Below are 27736 nucleotides of genomic sequence, written 5' to 3' on the forward strand. Positions count from 1 at the left end.
TCAAGAGACCAGGTCCAGAGCAGATCAGGAAAGGTTCTAGTAAGCCATCTTAAAACTGGGCAGAAAACAAGAGAATAGGAGGGAAAGGAATTTTAGAAGATGAAACTAGACCATCAATGTATGTGGGTGATTTGGGGGAAGAGGCGGCTGCCAGTGAGATAGGGGGTGTGTGCAGGCAGGGAGGTGACAAGAGGCCCGGGTCTGACCTCATAGGAACTGCGCATCCATTAGAGGTGCCCTTCGCCGTGGAGACCAGACAAATGGGCAGTAGGTCCAGGGAGGCAGGATAATAGGGTTGTAGGGACGGATTTTCAACGAGAGCCAGAGAGTTGAATATGTGTAAAGTTCCCTAACGAAGACTCGAGGGCTGCAGATAACTGGCCACGTACCCAAAGCAGAGGCGCATGGGGGAAGGAGGGGGTTGCGTACCAGGAGGTCAGCAGCTGTGAAGCCGAAGGGTAGGCGGAGTTAAGGGAAGGAGGACAAGGAGGAGATCCTTGTCAGGTGGCGTCTGAGCGACATCTTCCGGACGGTGGCATCTCCTGGCCCAGCCGCCTGGGGGGCTCCAGCTCTGAAGGGCATGGCGGCAGCACCCTCCTGGTGGTGACGTGGGGCAAACGCGGTACCATGTAACTGCTCTTGCAGTGGCCCTGGATGAAAAAGCAGCTACAGATAAAAACAAGCGAACGAGTGAGCATTCCCTGGTGCAGACCTCTGACCCCTTTTGCCCTAAGACTTTTGTCTGGACCCCCCAAGGCTTGCAGGTTCCTGAGGGGGGATGACGCTCTTCTCAGGCCCCTGGCCAGCTCTTGCTCTGTGGTCTCTGACTGGTGAACTGCTTTCCACACGCTTGGGGCTGCTCCCCACTTGTCCCACGGTGCCCTCTGGGCTTGACTATGTCACCTCCTCAGAGAAGCCCTCTCTGATACACCGACATGGGAAGCTCCTGTTTATCCTCTGTTGTGTCACCTCAGTATCTTCCCTTTACAGTATGGCTCCCATGTGTAATTGTTTTTTCACTTACCTCCCTGTTCATTGTCTCCCCCACTTTGCTGAGCGGCCCTGAGGGCAGAGTATCTAAGTTGCTTTGTTCACACTACGAACACAGCTCCTGGTTCACAACAGACATCTTTCATCTGTCTGTCTGCCTATCACCTATCGTATTCCAGGCATATATGTATGTAATATGTAATGCATACATCATACATGCATAAATAATAAATGACTGACTCTCCTTCCTTGGACTCCCAGACCACTTTGCCTGTTAGTCTCTAATTTTGTCATGATTACCATTATTTGACTAACTGCCCTATCTCTCATCGAACACACTCCCGCTAGACCAGGAGCTGATCTCCACTCTCTGTCACCGCCCAGGGCTGCCCTGGCAGGAGCACAGTCCCGCCCTGTCCACCTGACCTTGACACTCGGCCCCCCTGGGTTTTTCCCGGTTCTGATTCCCAAGCAACAGAAGGAGAGAGTGACTGTTTACTGAGCTCTTGCCATTCCAGGCACTGAGCAAAGGACCCACAAACATCACCCCATTTAATCTGAGACCCATATGAGAGTTCCCATTCACAAACAAGCACACTGGAGGTGTGTTTAAACACTGAAAGTTTAATTTGCTCAAGGTCTTTCTGACTCCAACACCCGCCCCTTGCAATTTATCCACGTGGAACTGGAAAACTGGGTTTTCTTAAATTTAAATAATTATTTAAAAGGGCTTAAAAAAAGGGGGGGGGGCTTTCTCTGAGCCATCACAAGAATCCCAGGTGTTAACAGTTCTGAACCTTGACAGTGATATGTTTGTAAAATTACCCGTCACTCTCTTCCCTGGAGGCCCGAGCTCTCCCTGCTCCCCCAGCCCTGGCCTGCAGCTCTCTTCCCACACTCTGAATTTGGGGAGCTGCCTCTTGGTGTCTGGAAGGGGCATTTTGTCTGCTGTGACCCTGAACCTGAGCTGAGGCATCCCACCCCAGGTCCTGCATTAAGGAGGCTTGTCTGGGAACCGAGGCCGCAGGGCAGTGGCCACCAGCCAGCAGCGGCCAGCCCTGAGCAGACTTGCACTTGTCAGCCCTGACTCGCATACGTACAAAGGTGCTCGATCCCCACGTCTTCCGCTGAAGGCAGCCTAAAGCTAATGGATGTCTGCCAGTCCACTCCACTTCTGGGCATGCAGGAGGATGGACAGCATTGCAGGACTGCCTAGATTTTTCTCTTTCACCAGCAGCGCTCCCTCCTCGACCCAGCTGCAGCTTTGACTTCACCTGTCACAACAAAACAGCTGTTTTAGGTCCTTGGGAAACCAGCCTGCGAGAGCCAGCGAGAGACCCCAGGCCCGAGAGGTTGCCTGAGTCTGCCTAGAGAAGCATACATGTGCACACGCGTGTGCGAGGGGGTGGGGAGAGTATGCCAGGCAGGTCAGTGGTAAATTCCCAGACCATGTTTTCCTGCTGGCCCGGGAGTGCGGGCTGAAGAGCAGGGCACTCAATTCTGCTCCCATGCCCCCGGGGACCCCCTACTTCAGGGGGCTGTGGCTCCAGGCCCAGAGAGCCACAAAAGGCCAGTGGGAGAACATTCTTCCTGAAGAAAGCCCAGCCCACGTATGGGAGTGGGGCCTCTGCGGGCCAGCTTTCCGGGCCCGACAAGGCCTGACAGGACCTGGCAGACAGTGTAATGAGGTTCCACCCAGAGCCGCCTGAAGCTGATGACACACTGGCCCTGGGGACGTGACTTCAGTGGGCAGCTGCCTCAGTGTCCACTTTAGGCAACGTGTGAAAGGAAAAGAGAGAGAGAGGAGTGGCCTTGCTCCCTGAGCGATATTCACATTTGTGTCGCAAAGTACAAATTCAAAGAACCAAGTAAAAACTGGTAGCCCCGGGGCGTCCCTGGTGGCGCAGTGGTTGGGAGTCCACCTGCCGATGCAGGGTTCGTGCCCCGGTCCGGGGGATCCCGCGTGCCGCGGAGCGGCTGGGTCCGTGGGCCATGGCCGCTGGGCCTGCGCGTCCGGAGCCTGTGCTCCGCGACGGGAGAGGCCACGGCAGTGAGAGGCCCGCTTACCGCAAAAGAAAAGAAAACAAAGCTGGTAGCCCCACCTCCTAGTGATGGAAATTGTTAACACCCTGCAGAACATGCTTCCCGATCCCGTTCTCTGTGTGTGCACGTGAGCACGTATGGAAGGGCTTTCATTCTTCTGCAATCTACTTTTCTTATTTAAAAATAAATTCTTCCATGTCACAAAATTTACATCTAAGTCCCTTGCATGGATATATCATCATTTCCTCAACCAGTAAGTGGGGGAGGTTGGCCCCCATTAGGCATTTCTGCACAAGTTAGAACTGCCCACACCCAGCTGGTGTGAAAGGCAGAGACCTCAGCCTGGTCCTTTCCTCAGGCAGGGACTGGCTCCCACTCACACCTGTGGGTCTGATTAGCCCACCTGACTTGATTATTCAACTGTGAAACTCAACCCAGGCAGACATTTGAAATTCAAGTTTTCCTGGAGCTATGCTAATAGGTTTAGAGACCTGGGCAGGCTGCTGATGAGGGGAGGGTGACAGCAAAGAGGAAGATTTGAGCTCTTTGAAATGACCTTGGGGTCAAGAGGTCATTTGGTCCAAGTGATTCTTTTTGCAGATAAGGAGACTGAAGTCAGAAACAATATTATAAAAGATTAATAATCTTGTGGAGAAATTGACAAAGAATACAAACAGAAATTTTCCAAAAGACAAAATATAAGTGAGTTAAGAACATATTTTAAAATATTCAATCTTGTTGACAAAGAAATGAAAACAAAACAATAAAAGGTCTTTTTTGTCTATCAAATTTTGGGGGAAAAAAGATAGTGCTGGCTAGGTTCAAGGAACTGGACCCTTTGTACATGTCCATTGGGATTTTCAAAGATGTGATTTCCCGGGAGTGTACCTTGGTGATGTGTCCAAATAGCTTTAAATAGCATTATCCCACTTGATACATTGTTTTTACAGGAATTTATTCTAGGAATTTATCTTAATTAATTAGAGATAGTCAAAAGATTTATCTTCTAGGATGTTCATTGCAGCATTTTTTATGGTGGTGAAAATTTGGAAAAAGACATAAATGTCCAACAACAGGGGACTGGTGAAATAAATGGAGCCCTAGGCAGCCACTAAGATTCAAATTTTAGAAAAATTACTGACATGAAAAGGCTCATGATATAATAAATTTTAAAATTTGCTTATAAAATTCAACACTTTATTCAAGTAGATATTTCTGAGTGCCAGAATTAGAGGTAATTTTTATTTGAAATTTTTATCTCTATGCTCCCATACTTTTCAAAATTTCTACAATGGACACATTCTTTAACCTCTTATTTTAAGAAAAGGGCACGGAAGGAAGACTGGATTATGGAAGGGAGGCTGCAGGGAGTGACGGAAAGCAGTATTTGTGAGGTTATGTGCTAACGCTGCTGCACCCCATTACCAGTAGCTGCGGGGTCAGGGGCTCAGTCAAGGCTGTCCTTCACGCCCGGAGCCCCACCGTGCCCAGCACCCACGCAGTGGCTCTGGGTCCTGCACCCAGGAGTTCAGCCTGTCGGCAGACACTGCAGAATAAGACAACGGTGTTCAAGGTCAAGGGCAGCCTGCAGGCCTGTTTGTACCTGGTTCAAGTAATGAATAGACCCTAAATGGATTTTCGTTCATTCGGGTGGTTTCTGGTACCTGGTGCCTCTGCCTTGTTTCCACACCTTCTTGTTCCTGGGACTATCTAGAGTTTCACTTTTCCAACATCCCAATTCCCTGCCCCAGATTCAGACGAGGGAGAACCGGGTGGGAAGTACTTTCCACTTGGTTTCCTCCTCCCCCTGCTGGGTAAGACTCGCCCTCCCTTCCTGACACCGAAGGGCCAGCTCCCAGTTCCCAGGGCCTCCCCACGAGTCTAGGTGGAAAAACCGGGCAGGAGCCCTGAGCCGGGAGCAAGGGCGGAGGATGGGCTCATGGGGCACTGGATGGGGACATGGGGCAAAGGCGGCAGCACAGAGGACCCGGGAGCCCTGCGATGGCGTTACACAGCCCCAGGCCAACCGGGGCCACCTCTCTCCGAGCGGTAGGGCAGGTGGCACCGGTCCGAGGACAGGTGCAGACCAGGCGCGTTTGAGGTAAAGAAGCGGCAGGGGTTGGCGCTTCCACATGACTCCAAGTGGTGCAGACCCCCGGCAGGTGGAGGAAGACCACACCGAGAAGAGTTAGAGAAGGAACATTCAGGGACCAAATTCTTCCTAAATGTAAACCACGTTAAAAACAGGCAGCGAGAAACCCGTCTGCCCTATGAGAAGCATGTTCCTCAAAGGAACTCCTCCCGGTTAGTCCCGCGGGGACAAAACCTGGGCCACCGCCCGCTGGAGCTGCACGCGCTCCCTGCCAGGCGCCACCAGGCCCTGAAGTTCACAGTGAGGGGACTGTCCCCGCCCTGGCCCCCCTTCCGGATACGGTCACTGACACAAACGCACACCTGGACTACGTGGCGAAGCCTGAGGGGTGCTGTCAGAGAGAAAGGGCAGCGGGAAGGGGAGGAAAGCCGCCTGGGAGGAAGAGGCAGCATGCCCGCCCTCGAGGGGAGCCCCGCCTCCCCGGCTTTTGGCCACGTCTAGCGGCGTCCACGTGAAGCCACCTAAGGGCTCAGTTGCTAACCAAGTTCCAGCAGAGGGCCCTTGACTGCCCTCTGGAAGGCTAATTCGTCCCCGGATGGGAGCGTCTGCGGGGCCTGCGGGACAGAGGCGCCGGCGGCGCACACAGGGCGGCCGGCACGGGGCTGCCTTCTGCCGGCTCTCTGAAGGTCGCTCTGCATTTGATTGACAAGTGCCATATGTCCCAGTGCGCAGGGCTCTGGCCTCTCCTCTGAGCTCTCTCTCTTTTTCGCGTCTTTTAAAAACAGGTTCCTGTTTGCTTTGATTTCATACGTGAGATTTTATCGGTCCCTGTTCTGCAGTGGGAGGAAGTGCACGAGTCCTAACCCTTCGACGGCACAAGGGCTGAAGGCCAGGGCCACCCGCCCCCTCACCCACCCAGCCCAGCTCCCACGGAGGCCCCCACCCCCCAAAAGGGCTGCTCCCCTTGGGCGGCGGGGGTGAGAGGCCTTGCGAACGCTGTGATGGGGCCTGGAAATCCCAAGGCCTCCCCAGACTCAGCCAGCTGCAGGCCCCGATGGGACGCTGCTCTGGCCTTTAACTTGAATAGCCAAGCCCCCGGGTGGCTGCTGAGCAGCGGGCCCCTCCCGGGACGCCCGTGGGAGGGCCTTTCCCCGCCTCCCCCACCCTTGCGGCCGGGATCGCTGCCCTTGCTTCCTCGTCCCTCACAGCCACCACACACTGCACCCTCGGCACCTCCGTCCCCGTCCTCACCTGGCTGGCCTTCTCTCCTCCAGGCGATTCTGGAAACTTCTAGTTGCTCTGATGAGTCTTAGAGGCACGTTGAACATCGTGGCTCTCATTTCCTCACTTAGTCTGCGGGCTGGGAAGGCTCGGCTGGAGGACCAGCTTGCTCCCGAGGGGTAACTGCAGGGGCAGGATGATTAGAAGCCGTCAAAGCTGTCAGGGAACGCAAGTGACGGGCCCGTCGCCGCGCTCTAACGACTGCCTGCTTGCTTCACTTTGTCAAGAACACCCTCATACGCACGACACTCCGACACCTGTCTGTCCCCACGAGTCCTCTGGACCACGTCTTCACCCGCTGTCAGAATTCTACTCTCTAGGATTCTCTGAGTCTTCCCCAAATAACTTGCTTTCTCCCCCTTATTAGGGGGCCCCATTTGTTCTGTCATCCACGCACTCTGCACCCACCTCGAGTCCTGAGCCCCATCCGGGAGCGCCCGAGAGCCCCCACTACCACCCACGCCGCCCTCCCAGTGAAGCACCCGCGCCCGCAGAAGCCTTGTTAACCCGAGGAGCTGCCTGACTCGTCGGCAGAGAAAGAACTCCTTCTGGCCACACTTCACCTGGAGCACAGTGTGTCCCTCCCCATCCGCCGAACCATGAGAGCCCCGTGGGCAGAGGGCCACACGGAGGGGCACACAGCTTTCACAGTCCACTCTGCCACAGCGCAGCCCGTCCCCTTGCCAGTGTCCCTCCACTGCCTGGGCACGATTCCGGCAGGAAGGTCTGAGTGGGCACTCGTCCAGGGGCATGGCTGGTGTGTTCTCAGCTGCCACCCTCCTGTGGTCTCTGCCCTTTCGCTGAGCCTGGTTTTCTTTCTGTTGATTCTGTGAGCCACTTGATAGCCTTCTAATGAATCGCATCTCTGCTTGAATTAGCCCATGTCGGTTTCTGCCACTGGCAACCAAGGGCCCTGGCTGGGCCCATAGCTCCCTCCCAGGGTTGCTGGAAGCATCGATGGCCTGGTGGGGGAAGCACGGAACGGTGGCAAGAGTACCCAAGGGTTAGGTGTCCCATCTCTACCCTCTCCAGTGCTGGGGCAGACTTTCCAGTTCCAGGTTCATTACTGAGGTTTTCCTGCTACTGGTATTATTAACATTTCTGGTTCCTTTGGGTTACTGCAGACTCACGAGTCAGGGAATGCTGATGAGACTCTCCACGTAGCAGTGAGTGCTATTCAGAGGGGTCTCCTTGGGAAGGCTTGGAGCTGTTCATTACCTGTGGTCACTCAGACCATCCCTCTCAAAAGAAACCTCGTTGCATCATCAACGCCCTCCACGATGTCCTCCCCTGGTGACACGTCTGCATTTGTGCCCTCCCGTCTCTGAGCAGGGCCTGGCCACAGTGGCCACCACATCCTCGGGCTGGGCCCAGAGATTGGTCCTTCTCGAGAAGACAGATCCTCCTTACTTCCAGGCACTGGAAGGAGGGCTCTTTGTTCTGGGGAAAGCCAGGGAAACCCCAGCTTACCAATGGCCACAGGACACCTTTTAAGAAAGAGGAAATGTTGCTTTTTTCCCTCTGTAACAGTAAACTCAATAAACAAACAATAAGCTCATGAGAAAACATACAGCTATGAACTGGGGTCGTCCCACTCTCTTAACTATACTCCTTTTGCAGGATTTCCTTGGAGGACCTTCCTGTTTCCTCTGAGAGCTTACCTTTGATCCCCAGGGACCAGGCCTTGTGTGGAATGACTCTCAGCTCCCGCCCCTGGGACTCAGGTCTGGAGACAGGTGCCAGTGTGGTGCTGGGCGGCCGTGGGCACACTCAGTATCCGGCGTTCACTGAGGGGAGGATGAGAAAGTGGGGCCCCGGGGGCTCAGGAGAGGCCTGGGAGAGCTGGAGGAAAGCCAGGACCGCTTAGGTTTCCTATTACTAAACACCTCTAATGGACCGAGGTCATTTGTGAGGGAGGACCGTTGGGGGGCCACTGTGAGGGAGGAGTGAGGGCTGGTGCCCTGCGCTGGCTGGGGGCTCCAAACACCAAGCCTGGCCCTGGAGTGTGAGCATGTGTGGTGAAGCGAAGGTAAAGAGCCGTGAGGACAGAAAGCCGGGCCGGCTTTCAGGCTCACCACCTAGTGACACAGGAGGCAACCTCGAGCCCGGGGAGGGTTCAGAGGCCCAGCGCCCGCAGTGACTCAGGGCGCTGGGGACTGACTAAGGGGGAGGCACCCCGGGGTGAAACGGATATTTTTGTTACCTTTGAATATTCAAAAGTATGGCATATACACACACATTGTACCAATGTCAAGTTCCTGGTTTTGATACTGAATATGGTTATCTAAGATGTAACCACTGGGGAAACTGGTGAAGGGTACAGGGGACCTCTCTGTACTGTTTGTGCAACTTCCTGTAAATCTGTAATTACTGAGAAACAGAAATATTATTATTTCTTAATAAAAACCTGGCCATGTCAGGTCACAGAAGTTAGCTCCCACAAATTCCAAAAGGGAAAAATAAGAGCCGGGACATAATTTTCTACCTGAGGCTGTTGGAGTGGAACCACTAGTTTCCCAGGAACTGGCCACGGCTGGGCACGGGGGCCGATGGAAAGGCTCTAGGAAACGTTGGTGGAGAGCCCCCAGTTGGCATCCATCCCCAGGGCCAATCTGCAAGGGACACTATGATTAGTAAAATGGGGATATTTCTATAAGGGCCTCTCATGGAGGTGGCGGCAGCAGTTAGAGAAAGGTTGCAGCACTCCGGCCAATACACACAGACACACGTGCAGACACACCCAGGCACCCAGACACACATTACCACACTGCCCAGCCACCTCTATGGCTGTACCCCCTACCCCCCACCCTAGTGTAGGGTGGCAGAACAAGCCCTGAATTTACTGGCAAAAGGCCAATGTCCGCGAACGGCCTCCAGAAGCACCCTGAGTGCCGCACTTCGGAGCACAGCAGACTTTTATGGCTGTGTTCTTTCCAACATGGCTTCAACCCTCTCCTTTATGGCTCACGGAGCCTCCAGTGAAACAAAATTCAATTACAGAAAACATAAAGTTTCCTCTTTACTCCTTTGTGTGAGACTGAAATCTTTTAATACAGTTTCTAACAAAATCCACCTCAAATCCAATAAATTATGGAGAAAAATAGTTGAACTTATAAAAAGATTCAGAAACCTGCAATAAGGGGGCTTATGTGAACAAGCATTTTCCTGTGAAACTGATCTTCTCCCAGAAAGAAGAAAACTTTATATTCTCAAAGACACTAGGGAGGGCTTTTCCCTGGTGGCGCAGTGGTTGAGAGTCCGCCTGCCGATGCAGGCAGGGGACGTGGGATCGTGCCCCGGTGCGGGAAGATCCCACATGCCGTGGAGCGGCTGGGCCCGTGACCCATGGCCGCTGAGCCTGCGCGTCCGGAGCCTGTGCTCCGCAACGGGAGAGGCCACAACAGTGAGAGGCCCGCGTACCTCAGGAAAAAAAAAAAAAAAAAAGATACTAGGGAGGAAATTTCATCTATGAAAAGAGAACCATCTGAAATGTTTATACTGTTTGTAGAAGTAAAACATTACTCATTGTTTCTTAGCTCCACAGAAGCAGTGAACAGTGTACTGGATGTTACAGAAAGCCAAACTAATACCTCGAGAAATTCTCTGAGCCCTCAGAAGAAAATATAAAGAGGTGAAAACGACGAATAACAAGGAAGATAAAAAGGAAGATCACAGAGTATCTGTTGGGGAGGTCGCACAACAGGTTTTCCAGAAGGAAATAATGGAGTAGAGAAGAAGAACTAATAGAAGAAAAATGCTCCGATATAGAAATTTACATAAGCCATAGTCCCCGACAGTAATGCAAGAAAACGAAAGATCACTAGCAAAGAGAAGAACAGGGGGGTCAAAATGAAACCACTTTCAACCGAAAAGAGAGCTCCCATCGCCCCAGAGCATCCGCGGCGGAGGGAGGAAAAGAATCCTCACCATGCAGCCGTCAGGGCTGAAGGAATACTCCCGCGAGAAAATGGATAACTTGAATGTGTCCTTCAAAATCAAACAGAAATAAAGGTAAACATCCCAACGAAAAGGTAGGAAAATAACAAAACAACCCAGAGGGAAGAAGGGACGAGAAGCTGAGATTCACAGCGGAGCGAGCAGCCAGGGAAGGAGGGCAGGATGGCGCCCACGCGGTAAGGCAGTGGCGGGGCTGCAGGTCCCGAAGCCAGGAGGGGCAGGAGGCGAGCAGCCCGAGTAAGGGGAGGCCTTCGCGGGCTGGGAGGAGACCCGCGGGGAGAGACGCGAAGGGCGGCCCAGTCTCCTGCCGTCGCGGGGCTTCCGGCGCGGAAGTGAACGCTCGCTGGGCCGAGCCAGCGGCGCGGGGCTCTCCCGGGGCCCTGGCGGGGGACGCCAGGCAGTGCACCGGGCCGGGCCCGCTGAGCAGCGTCCGCAGGCCGTTCTGGGGCGCCGCACGCGGAGGAAGCAGGGGCTGTAAACCTAGGCGCTTACCTCGGAATGTTCCGGTGACTTCGAAAGGCTGGTCCTGAGGCGCTGGTGGCCGGGGCTGGGGACTTGGCGAGGATCAGGGCCGGCGGGAGAAGGCGGGCCGTGGCGGGGGAGCGCCGTGTGTCGCCTCCTCGCTTGCCTCGGACCCCGGCCGTCGTCGCGGCAGCCTGAGGGCACTCCCAGACCCCAGGACGCAGGCCACAGTGGATCCGGCTTAAGTGGCCCAGCTTCTAGATCTATCCCCTGACTCAAGACCGATGTGCCAGAGCCTGCGGGGTCCGGTTTCCACCGCCGCTGGGCCGGAGACCGTGCGGAGCGGGCGGCGCTCCGGAGCGCGTGCGGCCCCCACGTGGGCTCCACTACGCGGGACGCAGACGTCAGAGGCCACCTCCCACGGCGAGAACACTGCTGATTGGCCAGTTGGTTTCCTTGATCTGAGCGTTTGCGCAGAGCGGAGTAGAATTATTTCTGCCTGCCCGCCACGAGGCCCGACTGCTGGTCAGGCAGGACTTCCCTGGTCGACAGTGACGAGCTGTGCCCTCACCAGTCTTCTGAGGAGCGTCTTAAACAGGGGCCCGGGCCCAGCCTTGGGAGGCTGGGGGAGGTCTGAAGGGGTGCAGCACATCCCCCTGCTGGACGGCGAAACACCCTCCCCATGCCGGTGACCTTCCCCTCGCCGGAGCGCGTGGACACAGAGCATCTCCTATTGGCGGGTGGTCTGCAGCCGGGACTCTGCCCTTGGCTCTCACATCGCCCTCCTGATGTCCTCCGCCTCGGGATTCTGCCTCTCCCGGGCTTCTCCTCTTCCTCCCCAGTTTCTCCCTTCAACGCTCTCGTTCTGAATCCTGAGCCCGGCCCTCACGTCTTCCCAGTCAGCACACTCTCCCCTTCTATGCAGATGACACCCACACGCCTTCACTCCAGCCTCTACTCAGGCGCTGGCTTCCAGACCTCATGTGCCACTGCCCACTAACTAGCCACCCTAGCATGCTCCATAAGCACCACAAACTCAAGAAGCCCCTGCATTAGTTTCCTGGAGCTGCTCTCACCCAGCCCTCAGCACTCCTTGCTGGAATACTGCAAAACCCCTCATGGTTTTCACCCACCGGTCTCAGATTCTAAGCTGAGGCTCTCATTACACTGTTCCCGAGTTTTAAGTCTTTCCGCAGCCCATTAAGGCCAGCTGTCTCAGGGGGATGCAGGGCTCTCGTGGTCCTGTACTCGCTTACCTCTCCAGTCTCATCCTCGGCACTCCCACCCCTCCTCTCCCTCAGGTCTCTTCAAAACCTGCAGTTGAACAATTTTGGATTTCTTTTAGGTCCCAGAATGCCCAGGGATCTTTCATGACCCTTTCCTATATGATGAGCCCTCTGCCTGGAAAAGAACCTTTTCTTAGCCCTGCTCCAATTCAGGCAGTTTCCTACAGGAAGCCGCCTCAGGTTGCTGGCTCCAAGCCCGGCTGGGTTCTTCCGCTGTATCCTCTGCCCATGACTCTGCAACACACATCACACTGAATGGTTCTTGCTAACTTGTGGCCCCCTTTAGGCACGTGATGCAATGAGAAAGCGCTATGATTATTAAATGCCTAACATGTGCTAGATGGCCGGCTCAGGCTTTGCCCACTACGTTATGCTGAAGGGAATGGCAGAGGCATGGAGGTAGGCAAATTCAGACCGGGCTGCGGCAGAACACAAGGAACCCTGCTCTTTGGGAAGACCCGCCGGGCCTGAGGCAGCACATGGCTGGCTCTGTCTCCCCGCTGGCAAGTACTGGGCTGGGTTGTGTCCACCCCCGTGCCCTTGCAGGGTGGGAGGGTCAGAAGCCCTCCGTCCTGGAGGTGAGGAGGGCTGGAGGGCGTGTGGAGCTTGTCAGCAGCCGAGCTGGGAAGGCAGGCCTCTCCCGAGGATGATGGGAGCCCTGTGAAATCCCCTGGCAGGGCTGCACCAAAGCTCGGTTTCCTATATGCTTTTGAGAACAGAGTAAACAGACTTCTCACCTCCACCTCCATAAAGGAAGCCAGGCAGGAGGCTTTGGGAGTGTTCTCCAAAAACGAAAGTTCAATTCCCTGGACAAGCGCGAGAACTCGAAAACGATCTACAGGCACTGAGGAATCTCACTATTTAACGTCGGCCCTTAAAGACAGATTCTGGGTGCGTGGCAGATGCCAGTTTGTATCAAGCTTTGATTGCTCAGTACTCTGAGCCCCCAAACTAATATCGAATTTAATTTCCAAAAACAAGGCCCACCAAGATGCAATTCCACTAATTAACAAAACCCTTCTTTTTCCAGATGCATTCTGATCTGTTACCCACCAAAGCAGACATCAAATGTTAAATGTGGGCAGAGGGGATTGCACATCAAGAGCTGGCTGAGAGAGGCCTTCACTCCAAGCTCCCCTTTGGAGTTGAAACTCATCTCGATAAATCACCATGGCTCCTCGCCATCAGGAGTCTTCTCCCTTCCGATCTTATGGCCAAGAGAAGTACTGGCCATATGTTCACACCATTTGGTGAAAAATACACTGAACCAACAAAACAAGCATTGCACTTATGGGTAAACTTTTTATCATGCTAAAAGTGTATTCATCTTAAATGTGCAGATGTCATGTCATTTTTCCTCCCCTTGGGAACAAATAACTGCTTGTATTAGACCAGCATTTTTAAAGCTATGATCCAAACATAAGCAGCTGGTGTCCTCCCCATATGTCCCTTGTCACTTTTCATTCCTCAGGTGTCCTCTTTTGAGTCACAACGGGTGACTGAAAAGTCAGACAGGAAAGAAAAAAATATTATGAAATTAAAACCCTCAATGTTGTCTGGCAGGGGCACCAAAAAGGTCACTGATTGGTAGAAAACTCCAACAGCCCCCCAGCCAACCTAAGAAACCACAAAGCTCAATGTTGTGCCAGTCCCTACTGGACAGGCCCATTCCCTGGATGACTGTGGATTTCGATTTAAAGCCACCTGGGGTTTGGTTCATTCTAATTTCTCATAAAGTGTCATCTATGAAAAGCCCATGGGCCCAACAGTACTTTTGAGGAAATTTACATTCCAAGTGTTATGATGTATTTGAAAATCTGACATGTCTTGGGAATCTGTCCTTGGCAGAGTATCTTGTGTCCAGTAGGGACGTAATCCTGAGTTTCTAACAGGAAACCTTGGAGGTGAGAAGGGAGGCCCAAGGCAGGCGTGGAGGACTGAGACCTGTGACATGGGTAGCTTACACCAGGGAGTGGGTGATAATTATGTTTGTATCTCAACACAAAACATACAGATGAAGCTCTTGAGGACTATGAAGATGACAGCAGAGAGACGCTGTTGAAAGGACCTGTCATACAAGGACAGAGCGTTGCCTAGAAGTTGCTGATCTGGGTTTGAATTTAGACTGTGTTCCCTTGAACAGAGGCACAGATGTAAAGTGAGCATATGACATTGTGTCTTGGTCATGAGACTTTACAAAAGACACCCCCATCCCCCTACTTCAATCTGTGGCTAACATACTTCATGGCTTCTGTTTTAAAAGTCCGTGTCTCCTCTGGATGTGGCATAAAGCTGAAAACATTCTTGAGGCAAATATACTTTCTTGGAACGGTTTTGTTCCAACTACTTTGTGTGTCAGCCTCTGATTCTGTTCTGCGAGAATGGATGTTATAATGTTCTATACTAAGGCTTCTATAAGGAACAACTAATAGCTATGAAATTCTTTCAAGTGCAAAAAACATCCAAATGTGAAGTAATTACCACTTACCAGTAAGCAGTGTTATAAATGCTGCTGGTTCTTGCCTGAAGGAATCGCTTTTGTTTGGACAAGGATATCTTCAAGGAGCTGAATCCAAGTTTAGGTTCCGTAAGTCTTTGGGAAAATCTAGTTTGTTGAATATACAGATCCAGGGCCAGCTAAATACCAAATTTATGCAGAAGATCAAAGCTCAGGTTTCATTTATTTACCTGACCTTAAGCTTACACGGAAATGAAGAACATCCCTAATTCCACTTCTATATCCCACAGATACATGGCCCATCTCCAGCTAAGTGTGAAGACTGCAGTCCTTTTTCTCTAGGGAAACTCTCTGCTGTGCACATCAGATGAAAAAGAATAGCAAAGAAAACACTGTGATCGGCCACCTGTGATATTTGACCCCTGAAATATGTTATGAGCCACTTCTCTTTTTTTTTTTTAGAAGGACAGGACAGGACAAGTTTACTGCACGACTGCACTGTATCCCAGAGATGTGCTTCTTCCCCCAGGCCTGCGGAATGAAAGGTGAGGTCTCCTGCCGCCTCTGGGTATCTGACAGCCAAAACTGACATTCGGTAGAGAAACTATGCAGAATCACCCTTGGCACTAAACACAGCCAATCAATAGGCTAAGCTTTTATGGCTTTTACCAGAAAACCAAAAACAAACAAGTCACACAAACTGTGTGACTATGAAAATGGAACGATTCTTAGACCAGATTTTTAAATTATGTGAAATACGCTTTCGGGCACTCACCAAACGGAAAGTGTTTATGTATGCTTGGGATTAATATACGGTAATCGCTTAGGTTACAAGACCTTCATACAATTATCTAATTTAATCCTCACCAATCTTGAGGTGGGTGTTACACCCACATTACAGGTGAGGAAGTGAGTTTCAAAGAATCTAAGTACCTTGCTGAAGGTCACGGAGAAGCAAGAGAAGATTCCGTGACATCTCCTTCAGTGAGGACATCTCAGTTTCAGTTTAAGAAATAAGAATACACTGAGGATAAGCAAGGAACATGGATGTTTAGAAGTCAAGCATGATCCTCGGCTGACGCAGTGATTTCCCAGAGCTCTGCAGCACGTGTATGTGGATTAAAAAAAAAAAAATGTCCACGGTTGGTTAAGTCAGGAAATATTGAGTACTTGGGGTAAACAGATTTCTTTTTCGTAGGATTTCTCAGTCTTTAATGTGATACTATGGATTATAGATGCCCAAGAGGGGAACATGTGAGGAGTGGTTTTTTTTTTTTAGATCTCCTCTGCTTCTTAGAATATACTTTAGAAAAAAGCTGGGGTAAAACTTGAAAAAGTCCTTGAAATCAGATTCAGGAAGAAAAATGAGTCTCATACTTTGGGACACATTGGATGTTCTTCCCCCACCTTCCCCTCAGGGTTTCATATATTTAAATCCCAAGTGAATGAACTTGACTTTGGCATTTGAGGGGACTGCACGACTTGGATCATCATAAAACAAACGTACGGCTGGAAATCAGCCGATAGAAGCATGAAACACAGTGACTGGAGATGCGCGTGGGCGCGTGTGGCGGTTTGTGGAACTTAAGAACAAAAGAGCCCTTAAATAAGGTCTTCTTGTATAGTTTTAGTCAATTCCTGAACTTCCAAGGGCTGATCACGTAAGCTGGGATCGCTGGGTGCCAGGCTACTGACTCTGGCTTTTTCCCCTCCACTTGGGAACGTACAAGCACCCTCGTGTGCAGAGAATCAGGAAGGGAACCAGACGCTTTAGAGTCACACTGTAGGGCTGGAAGGGGCCTCAGAGACCGGCTGTCCTACTGCGTTTTCTAGAGCTCACAAGCATGTGGGTCAGGCCCCAGCTGAGAGCTGACTGAGTTCTGATTTTAGTCCAGAACTCTTCTTATACCAGACCCCAATTCCCACAGCTAGATCCTCACTTCACTTCTTAGTCAACAAAATGTACTCAGTGTTCTCAATGCATAAAAGCTGTATTTGGAAGATGAGTTTATTTCTGTAATTGTCTGACAAGAATGACCAGAACATAACTGAATCAGGGTCTTGGCTCATGAATGACCCTTCAGCACCTAGAACAACAGAGCTTGGCACGCAGCATGTGGTCAGTGCATTTCTGCTGAATTAATGAATAACGTGACATCTTAGCAGGCTATATACTATCACCATGTATTGGCATTTTTAAAAGCTCATTTGACTCTGAGGTTCTCCAAGAGAGCTGACGGGATGGCAGAGTGCGGGCATATCAGGCAGCTGCGCTCAGCTCCCCAGATAAGGAAGTGAAACAAAACTCAGCAAGAAAATGGGCTGTTTGAATTGTCACTTTGGCTCATTTATAATACTTTCTTTGCTTCCTTGCAGGTGAACAGATATGGGAATCTGTACATGGTGTTTGATAAAAAATGAAATATTTCCAGCAGGTTTTAAATGGATGATTTCAGGGCTAAAGCCATTTTTTTTTCGTAAAAGAGGTAGTTAATAGCTTACATTCTTTATCACCAAACTGCTCGTACCCCCTTAAAAGAATCGTTCTCCATTATAACTTTACAAAAACTGCCTAACTAGTTTTTGAATAGGCCACATTCACCAATAAAACCTGATTCTATATCATTCTCAATCTCAAACAAAACATTTGAATAGTTATTTCTGCACACATGCCACCCAGTAATATCTTATGTGACATTAAAGAATTCACTCAAATACCAACAGATTCAACTTTATAGCACCATTCCAAAATACTAAACTTTCTTTGCACCTTTATTTTAATCTTTTTTTTTTTTTTTTTGGTACACATTTAAAGTATGGGCATCCTGTAAATTTCTGAAAAGCCTCATAGGAAAAAAAAAAACCAACTCATTTTTAGGACAAAGCAATAACTCAGTTTGTAGGCAAGATGATCTCAGGCAGGTTGTAAGTTCTTCATGGGCTTCTGTAGTCTTCATTCTGGGGTGAAAATGTAGAAAGGATGCTAAAGTCTTCCTGGATTATTATAGAGATTATGCTGTGTATCGTATGTAAAATCTTGTTGCTCAGACTCTAGGTATCGATAACAACCATGACAACAACAGTCTTTTGTAATGATTTTACTCTTTTGATTGACAAACTTCAAAGTTTGTGTATACCTTTTATTCATACTCTGTAAGAGAGAAATTAGAATAATATTGAATTCCCTCTTACAAATCTCCATATTTGAAGGCTGGAGCACTAGAATCTGTTCTTAGCAAGCAGATGTATTTAAAGTAGAATTATAAATGGGTTTTAAATTCAACATATATTTGGCTGCCTTATGATATAAGAAGACTAAGTAATGTGGGAGTTGCCAGATGATGCGAACGCTTGCAGAAAAAATGTTTTCTTGTAACACTGGAGTCCTGTTTCACACTCTGATGATAACTGAGCGCTCTCGTCTAACGCTTCCATGTATTATCGTGAGTAATGTGCGCCCGGGTAACAGGTCTGGCGAATGGACTTGGAATTTCTGAGTCTGCTGAGATTGTAAGGTGGTGCGAAGAGGTAGAGTCAGAAGGGTGTCCACTAACAGCTGAACTCTGCAGCCGTTTCAAAGAAATTGATTGTTACATGATAGCAGTCAACGACCCAGGAAGAAAAAGTTTAAATTAGAAGTGACAAGTATTAAAAAGCTGCTGTGCACCGGGTAGGAAGGAATATGAGGATATTAATATGCCCTGAAATAGAAATAATCACTTTGCACTATGTACACCACATACAATATAACATATTCTTTTTAACATGGCACAATATAAATATTATACACGGTGGAGTAAACTAATGCAAAATAACTTTGAGGCACACAAGAGAAACATGGAATAGATTGAACTCTGATCGAAATTAAGATGGGGATAGAAAAAGGCAGGGTGTTAACCTGGCAGGCCAGTGAGCTCCTGGGATCTCACCTCAAGGGCCGGCAGCCACCTCCCATGCACACTGAAAATTCTCATACCTCAATGTTGTTAGAGTTGATCGCTTCAAACAAAGACTAATTAGCTAAATACTTCGAGAAAATCAAACTGTTGCTCCCCACTCTCAAGTAGGTAACCCTTAAAGGTCCCTCCCGACCTCAGGGTTTCTTAATGAGGGGCTATGTTAGTACACGGCTGTTTTCCCCCTATTTCTTGTTACTTGGTTACTATGAAACCACTTTAAGGAAACTAGAACAGTATTCAAGAACACCCATCACAGTGCTTAACAAGATTTAATGTACATTTATTCTTAACATGTGGAACATATAAAGATTTTATACTGAATAAATGATATTCATTAAGCCAGAGGAAAAGGAGGAATTTACATCAAGTTTTTTTCTTTTTTTTTAAACTACATTATCTTGAAATACAAATGTGGATTCTCTTCACTGAAAAATCTTTGAAGTTGTGTTTCTTCCTTTTAGTTGTATTTTTTTCTTTTTGTCTGTACTGGTAACCATTGTCTAAATCAATCCATATGCAACCATTTCCACACCTTGATTCATGAAGCAAATTGTGATCAGCTGCTCTCCCGAAATAGAGCATGACTTTATACATACAGAAACTTGTACATTACCCTCTTTTTTTTGTTTTTTTTTTGTTTGTTTTTTGTATTTTTTCTTTTTTTTTTTTTGGAGATATGGCCCTAATGAAAAAATATATAAAATAAAAATAAAAAATTATTTAAATCTACCATCACTTCGTAGTTACCACATCATGAAAAAGAAACTAAAAACTCTGTACTAAAAAAAAAAAAAAAAAAAAAAAAAAAAAAGGAAAAGAAAAAGAAAAGAAAAAATGAGGGTATGTTTAATGTACAACTTCTATATACATCACAGCCCATAGGCAGTAAAAAAAATATTTAAAAAATGATTAAAGGAATTGTGAAGAACTGTCATGTGGAAGGTCAAACAACAGACAGCAGACATGACGGTAGTGGTGAGGAAGCAATTTCTGTCAGGTATGTGTTTTCAATCTTAACTTAAAGAAACATTGTTTTTGCTCCTAGCCTAACGTAACCATTTTCCTGTGGAGAAACCAGTATCATTTCATACTTTGACTGCTGACTGACACACCTCCGTGAGCCCCTATACCTACATCTCTAGAAGTTTCTCTTGCACAGAGCTTTGGGCGATGGGATGCAGTTTTTATTTTTTCATTATTTGAAGAATAACACAGCTAGGAAATTGATAATTTTTCACCTTTTTGCCTCAGTGTGGTGAAATTTTTCCCATCTTAGCATCTTTTACCCTAACTTTTTTCTTTAAAGTCAATTCGCTTCCCAAAAAATGCAGTAAGACATGGAAAAGCACATTAAAAAGAAAACCGGTGAAAAACAAAAAGTGACCTTTGAATGCACTAGACAGCAACTTTGGTTAAAAAAAAAAACACAACAAAATAAAAATAAAACCCAAAAGGATGTACTTATACACACAGATGGCAAATATTAATTTCATAACTGTTCGAATTAATTATCTCTTTAATTCCCAATTGGTAAATAGTGGATGGGGCAGAGGAGCAAAGATTTTCTTTCCATCTTCCTACACTGGAGAAACAAGAACAGAAAACAGCCAGTTATACGGGAGCCTCTAGTCTTCACTCACACATGCTGCCTTCTCACTGATGTCATAACTGCCCAATCTGAAACAGTACATCACAGATGACAGACGCAACCAGAGAGTTCAGGACGGCTGATATCGAGATATCCAGCAATCGACCCTCGTGCAGAAGGAACTCTGAGCGGTTCTCGTCCACTCTGGCCATGGCCAGCAGAGCCTTGGCCGCCCTGCACATCATGTCCACGCTAGGGGGCTCTAGAGGCGGGGGCTGCATGTGCATGAGGTTATGCTGGCTCTGCTGATACTGGGCCATCGTGACCCCATCCTCTAGGAAGCTTATCAAGTTCCCGATGCTTCCTTTCTGCACAGCTATTGCCCTTGCAGCCAGCGCGTCCCCTTGGGCAAGGTTCGATAAAAGCGCCATGGACATTTCTCGACAGACTGGGTTTTTGCGATCCCCAACGTACCTAACTAACGTGGCATAGAATTTCTCCTGACGACTAAATGGAGGCGTAGCCAAGATCAGGTCCACATTGTTGTCCTGGATGCTGAGTTTACAGAGCGTCTCCAGCACAAGTCTCTGAGGCGACAGGACAGAGTTGGGTCCCACAGTGGGAAAGGGGTCTTGTGCCTCTGCTGACGGGCACACCATCCAGTGCAGCAAGCCATCCAATATTGGCAAGCAGATGCTTTCCGTGTAAGCAGACAAGTCTAGCTGCCCAGAAATGTTGGCCAAGGTGACCAACGTGTTATCCCTTAAGACCTCGAGGCAGTCCCACCACCACTCATCTTTGCTGCAGGCCACCCCTTTGTCCTCGTCTTCCTCCTTCTCATAGGTCTGCGGCGCTCGTTTTCTCTCGGGATGCTCGTGGTGAAGAAGAATCAGCTTCCCCAGGATCAGCACCAAGCCTGGATGTTTGGACATTTCAGCGTCATTCCCAGGCACAAAAGACAAGCTCCGGACAATATTCGACACGCAGATGCAGCGCTTAGCCAGCGAGTCCTGCCAGTGCGCGACGGTGCAGAGCGGAGCCTCGTCCCGGCTCCTCGGCTCGTCCTCCAGCAGCTTGATATTGCGGTGACTTTTGGCTTGATGGATTCCAAAGGGAAACTTACTGCTTTCGGTTTGGGTACCAGGGTTTGCGTCTTCAGGAAGAGCCCCTGGCCGAGCAGACAGGACGTCATCAATGGTTGCAATGATGCTCTTCTCTTGCTGCTCTTCAGGATCCCCCTTGCCTTCTTGCTCTTTCTTTCTACCTGTGGCGCTTAAAGGGGGAGGTGGACGCCTGCGAGGAGGAATTTCCATCTTGCTCTCAAAGTGAGTCTGGATGTGCTCGGTGGTGTCCCCACCACCGAGCTGCCAGTGCAGAAGTCCACTGCTGAACTCCTGAACACGACCCAGCTTGTCAGACCGGTCGACGACAAACAGGTTGTTCTTTTTGACTATCTTTATTGGCAGCTTGTCGAACTTACTGGCTTGCCTGGGCTTCTCCTTTGGATCCGCGGTGGCATCGGGGGAGGCCAAGGCCGTGCTGCTCCTGTCCTCAGTCTCCGCCTTCCCACCGTCTTCCTCCTCGTCTTCCTCCTCGTCTTCCTCCTCATCCACACATTCGGCATCTTCTTCCTCTTTCCCAGAATCGTCGGCCAAGGACTGGCTGTCATCTCTCTTTACCACACTGTGATCAAGTGCTTTTTGGCTGGGGTCTCCCACTTCATATTCCATAAGAATCCCGAAAATGTCAATCAGGCATTTCCTAAAGTACTCTACTAAAAGTTCGAGAAATCCGGACAACTAGAGAGACGAGAAAGAGAAGAGGTACCACGTCATAACCTCAGGCGCGACTGAGTGGGTGAAAATCCTGAGAGCTAGCGATGCATTTGCTATGATTATTTTCATGTTTTGATTCCTATTTGGCTAGGCCAGGAAAGAGAAACCATATGTCAGCTAGAACTACCTTCCTGAATTTTTCATTATTGATCAAACCAACATTTACCACCTTTCTTATTTGCTGTTTACCCTCTTACAGTATCAACATGAAAACTTACTTGTTATTTTCACATTTCTGATATTGTCAGTGAGGGAGTGCTCTGCTGTTCTGTACCTTTGTTTCTGATTTAGACACAATGCAATCATGACTAGAAGAGTGGGAACGTGGATTTTCTAGACTCATTTACCCAAACTGAGTCTGTCCTCTTGTTTATCTAAAACTTTGCTTGCCTGGATTTTTATGGTTATTATTCTAGGATTTTATGGCTATTTTTGTCTTAGGTGCCATAGGTTATTCTAGTTTACATTCTCCATATATTTGGGGGAGAAGATAATTTCAGCAATGTAGTAGCTCATAAACACAAATCAATTTAGTCCCTGATAAATGAATGAGAATGTTTCACAGAATGCACTTTTGTATTTTAGCTATTCACAACTCCAGCTGAAAGACAAAAGCCACTATGAGAACCATCTTTGTTTCCTTTAAGCAAATGTTTATATCAAGAAAACCAACATACTCCATGGTTAGCAACTGGCCTGATCCCCTCCCTCAACCCCATGCTGCTGCATTTAGGAATGATAAAGGGTAAGTAAGTGAACAAGGATTTCTTAATGACAGATGTTATGGAAATCAACCATAATTTCATATCCTGCTGTAAGTTTCCTGAAAGTGGGTTTGAAACAATTATTAAGAAGTAAGAGGAGGGCTTCCCTGGTGGCGCAGTGGTTAAGAGTCCACCTGCCGATGCAGGGGACACGGGTTCGTGCCCCGGTCCGGGAAGATCCCACATGCCGCGGAGCGCCTGGGCCAGTGAGCCATGGCCGCTGAGCCTGCGCGTCCGGAGCCTGTGCTCCGTCCGCAACGGGAGAGGCCGCAACAGTGAGAGGCCCGCGTACCGCAAAAAAAAAAAAAAAAAAAGTAAGAGGAAACCCAAGGACCAACCAGACAGTACTTGCCTTTAGGGGATGAAGGCACAATTTTTCAGGTGGAGGTTTGGATGTTGCCCCCCTCCCACCCCGCCCCCAACTTAAAGCTTAGTTTCTTCCCAGGGCAAGGGAAGAGGGAAAATTGCTGACACAATTCTGGTTATGAAAAAGTGTGCTCAAGAGCAATTAGTTCACCCAGCGTAAGGATGAAAAGTTATTCCTCTAGCAAAGGTAGTATATATTAATACTTATTTTCTGTTAAAATGGATTTCATGCCATGTTTATAACCTTATTAATATACTTGCTATCAGCTGAAGAATTGCCTTTCAGGGCTCTAATGAGGACTTAAATGAGAGAAGAAAGAGGAAGTGGAAGATTCTGGTCCTAGTTCAGGAGAAGCAATGCAATTAGATGTTTTGGCTTTTTTCGGCAAAAGCAGAGTTGTTCATACACAGAAGGGAAAATAACCTTTTCTGATTTTTGTTTCTAAATATTTCTTAAAAAGTCTGTAGTCCCGCTGACTCTTGGGCCTTTTTCCTAATCCTCTGCTCCCTTGCTCTCTCCTAGCTATTAGGCTGGAAGCTACTTGAAGACTAGAACAGAACAAAGGAGGGTTTTTTTTTTTTTTTTTTTTTAAAGTAGTAGGCTTGTAAATGACTGCTTCAAAATAGCCTTGAGGGAGGCAGAGAAGGGAGGGAATGGACCAAGAAACAAGTTTGGCCATGACCTCATTACTATTGCAGCAGAATGATGGGCACAAGGGGGTTTCTTAAACTGTTTTCTCGACTTCTCTGTAATATTGGTTTGGCCAAAAAGTTCGTTCGGGTTTCCATAACAGACAAAACCCAAACGAACTTTCTGGCCAACCCGATACTATACATTTTCTGTAATATAAAAATTCTTTTTAAATTTTACATTTCTTTTTAATAAAAGAAAGATGTTAGGTCCCCCTGGAAAATAGGGTAATGTCTCACTGCTATCTACTGTATGGTAATGTCTCATCCAACACTGACTACAGCCATAACTTTATGTTACATTTGGATTGATTCCCATTGGCCTGCTAATATTCATTCTAAACAACAATTTAATTTTACCACTATTGTCTATTCCATATACATACACACATGTGCACACAAGGTCACTATTTTCTTATGAGAAATATAGGTATGTGTGTATTTATACTGAAGACTGAAATAAATCATTATTCCAGACAAAATTCTCAGACAGCTACACACTGATTGATGTTGGTTCATAACAGCTGCAATGATAAAAAAATGTTAGCTGGTGAGTGCTAATTACCTGAGGCATTAGCTTAAGAATTATGCAGTACTTCACTTTATTCTAATCTGGTCCTCAGTTGGATTGGTGCTGGCTTACCTGGGAGAGATTGAAAGTAGCGACAGTGCTGTCATCATATAGAAGAATATTAATAGTGTCCAAAGCCCAAGTACTTTCAGCCAGAAGACCTGACTTCAGGGACATCATCACACGCCAGGCCTCAGGAGTAACTAAAAACGGGGGAAAAAAGCAAGGATATGATTAATACTAATCTACGCATGAAAGAATAGAAAATAACAAAAGAATAAGAAAAGGAAGCAGAGTGTTAAGTTAAACACTGTTTTTAGACAAATGTTCTGAGGGACAGTTAAACGTGGCCATTTCAGATTCTCAGGTGGAGGTGACAGCCGCACTAAGAAACTTCTGTGGTTGAAGAGCTTTTTGCTTCGCAGGTTAAACAGAGGTGGGAGTGAGTAAGCATGAATGAGCCTTTCTGTACGTCTTCTTTTGCTCCGTTCACAAATGTCTCAAGGTGGCGTCTTCCGAAGGCTGGTGAATACGCAGAATTTAATTCCCAAGCAGCCCCTTCTCAGATACAAAGCCTTCACTCTCCCGTGCTGTCTTCTGTCTGAGCTCCTGCCCACACAACGTGCTGCTACGTATTAGCACTTCGACGGTTCAGGTTTTTCAGGAGGTTGGCTTGAGCCGGAGCGATAAAGAGGAAAAGATCTGTAAGATCTGTCAAAAGATGGGGCTGGGAGGAGAGGCCCAACATGTGCCTGAAATTTCAAGGGAAGCCACATCTCAGGAGACCGGCGGCAGCACGTGGTCCCAGCAGTCGGAACCCCCACAGCAGCAGCCAGCCCAGACGCCACCAGCAAGCTTCTGTGTGGGGTCGTGGGTTTCCACCTTTATTTTAATTCCATCTAGTTTTCAAATTTTCTAACATAGGCACATAATACTTTTGCAGTAGAAAGGGCAAGCTTTCATTTTAAAATAAGGAACATAAGTTTCCCTAGGTTGGTATAACATGGACTAAGAAATTTTTTTAAAATTTAAATATATATATTTATTTAAACATCTATACACACACACATAAACACACAAACACATGCGTATATTTCTACATATATATTTCCATACGTAACATGGTGCTCAGGGTCTATCTCTCTCTCGTCTCCAGTACCCTTTCTATGTAGAACTCCTTACTCCCCACCCCCCATATACATCCTTAATGTCCAGTGATTGAAAACATCCTTAATGGCTTTAATTTTCTAATCACTGCAAATGATTTCAAGCCAAGTGATTCTGAGATTTTTGGAAAAAAATTTTTATACAACTGAACCCTATTATTTCCTTTGCTGTGTTAAAAAGTACTTCAAAAATAATGCAGAAAAACTCTGGGTACTCCCAGATACTCCGAATCTCTATTTAGTATTCAGAACGCTCCGAATAGGATGAATAAGTGACATCAGCGTTCAACGGAAAGAGTTCCTCGGCCGCTATCAGCAGTGCTGCACGGGTTACAACAATTCTATGTATCACGTCACGTGAAGTTCCATACTGCACATCATGCATCTATCTACATAGCACCGTCAGTTTTCTGTTTAGCTCCTGGGGAAACTCACTGCATGTTGTTGCCAAAATTACAGAGTGACCCGCCGTCAAGTCTTCTCAGGCCGCCCTAGTGTTTCATCAGCCTGGCAGCTGTTCTATTAGGCACACATGGCAGAGACTAAGTGTTTGGTTAAGATCAAATCTTTAAGCCCAAAACACAGTCCACAGTCACTGAGGAATCCCTGGTCTCTCACATGGAGCTCTGCCCTCTCACACAAATGACACTCACACGTAAAAATGCCATTTTAACTCTCGCTCTTCTCTGGCACTACTGCTTAACTCATATGAGCGGCTTCCAACTGTAGCTCCTGCACAAAAACACGTCCTGATGGTTTGCAGTCACAGAAGGGCATCCCTTTGAGATTAAGCAACTACATCCAACCTAAAGTTAAAGTTCTAGATCACAACAGGAATTCATTTCAGGAGCAGAGCCTTGGGAGTACTCACCAATATCTTTTGAGGTAATCTTCCGCCTTTGTTTCAAGACGGGCTGTGATGCTTCCACAGAGCCAGGAGGAAAGGTAATCTCCCTTCTGACTGGGGGCGGCTGGGGGGCCGGCCCCGTGACCTGGGCCGTGGGGACGGTGGGCATGACCTTCTGCATCTTCATGGAGGGGAGGAAGGGAGACTTGCTGGGAGACATGCGGCTCTCCAGGGAGCGCTGGAAGGAGGCGGGGCTGGGCGCCCTGGAGATATGATTTGGCAGCGACGGTGGCGTCTGGTAGGATGACTGAGGCGGGCGCGTGATGGGCTGCATGGAGGCTGAAGAGGACATGTAAGGCTGACGCTGGCTGACGTGAGAAGGCCACTGGCTCTCGTGGTTTATCCTTTGATCAGGTACCATCATGTCGTCCGTGCGGTTCATGCCTGGGTAAGGAGGTGTCTGTGCAGGGCCGCCGGGGCCTTGCCTGCTCTGGTAGGGATAAGGCATATCGTTGCGTGTCGCCCACATACTCTGCTGAGGCCCTTCGCTGGAAGACGACTGCATTGGGCCGCCCATCATCTGAGGTGGGATCCCGTGAGCCTGTATCTGCCCCGGGCCTTGCATCCTCTCTCTGGTGTAGGGGTACGGGTACTGTCCCTGGATGGGCCTCCTGTCGGGTCCGGAGTAGGAACTTCCGTACTGGTTATACATCTCTTGCTGCTGGTTGCCGTACTGCATGTTGTACATGTCTCCCTCGTGGCGTTTGGCTGGAGGCCCATACATGCCATCCATATGGCGCTTGTAATTCTGAAAATTCACACAAAGACAAATCATACTGATGTGCTTTTACAGGTATAATCACACACTTAAATTATGCAAAACAGTTATTACCTGGTGGAATGTTCATTTCAAAATGAATATGGGAAGCTCCCACAACATCTACGGACTAACAATTTACGCACTAGATTCAGTATTGCATAAACCATGTCACGTACTCTGAAGGAGCTTCCGCGGTTTGTTTTCATGTGCTTCAAATTTTCTGCGGGGGGGTGGGGGGGGGGAAGCCTTCTCGCCTGGTTATTTTCCAGGGCTGCAATTTGGGCAGTGTATGGTTTTGGTGACCCCCACAGAGGCAGTGCTGAACAGGGGCTTGGGGATGCACTAGGGTGACTTCCGTAGGTAGAGAGAGACCTCATCGGAAGGGACTGAGCCCTTTGAGGGCCAGCCCGAAGGGGTCCTGGGTTAAACAGATTCCTTGGGCCTAACTTTACAGAAAAACTTCCACACAGAACCTGGCTCTTCACACTGGACCTGTGCCCCCTGACACCTGACATTCCATGGCCCCGTCCCGACTTCCAGCTTGTCTGGGTCACATTCTCC

At 48.5% G+C, this 27736-nt stretch overlaps 1 protein-coding gene across 4 annotated transcripts in view; it reads right to left on the reverse strand.

Annotated features, from left to right (window-relative positions):
• Positions 1–17691: 17691 nt before the first annotated feature.
• Positions 17692–27736, reverse strand: part of ARID1B (AT-rich interaction domain 1B) — a 416165-nt gene continuing 406120 nt past the window's right edge. For 2 of the 4 annotated variants that reach the window (XM_032650747.1, XM_032650746.1), the window contains 3 exons: positions 26380–27163; positions 24415–24545; positions 17692–21915 (listed from right to left, as the gene is read on the reverse strand). In XM_032650747.1, coding sequence (XP_032506638.1) covers positions 20191–21915; positions 24415–24545; positions 26380–27163 — 2640 coding nt within the window. In that variant the 3' untranslated portion in view covers positions 17692–20190. The remainder of the gene's footprint in view (positions 21916–24414; positions 24546–26379; positions 27164–27736) is intronic. The other 2 variants (XM_032650749.1, XM_032650748.1) reach the window with 1 other exon arrangement.

This window comes from Phocoena sinus, chromosome 12, assembly GCF_008692025.1.
Source record: "Phocoena sinus isolate mPhoSin1 chromosome 12, mPhoSin1.pri, whole genome shotgun sequence".
In the NCBI taxonomy this organism is placed as follows: Eukaryota; Metazoa; Chordata; class Mammalia; order Artiodactyla; family Phocoenidae; genus Phocoena; species Phocoena sinus.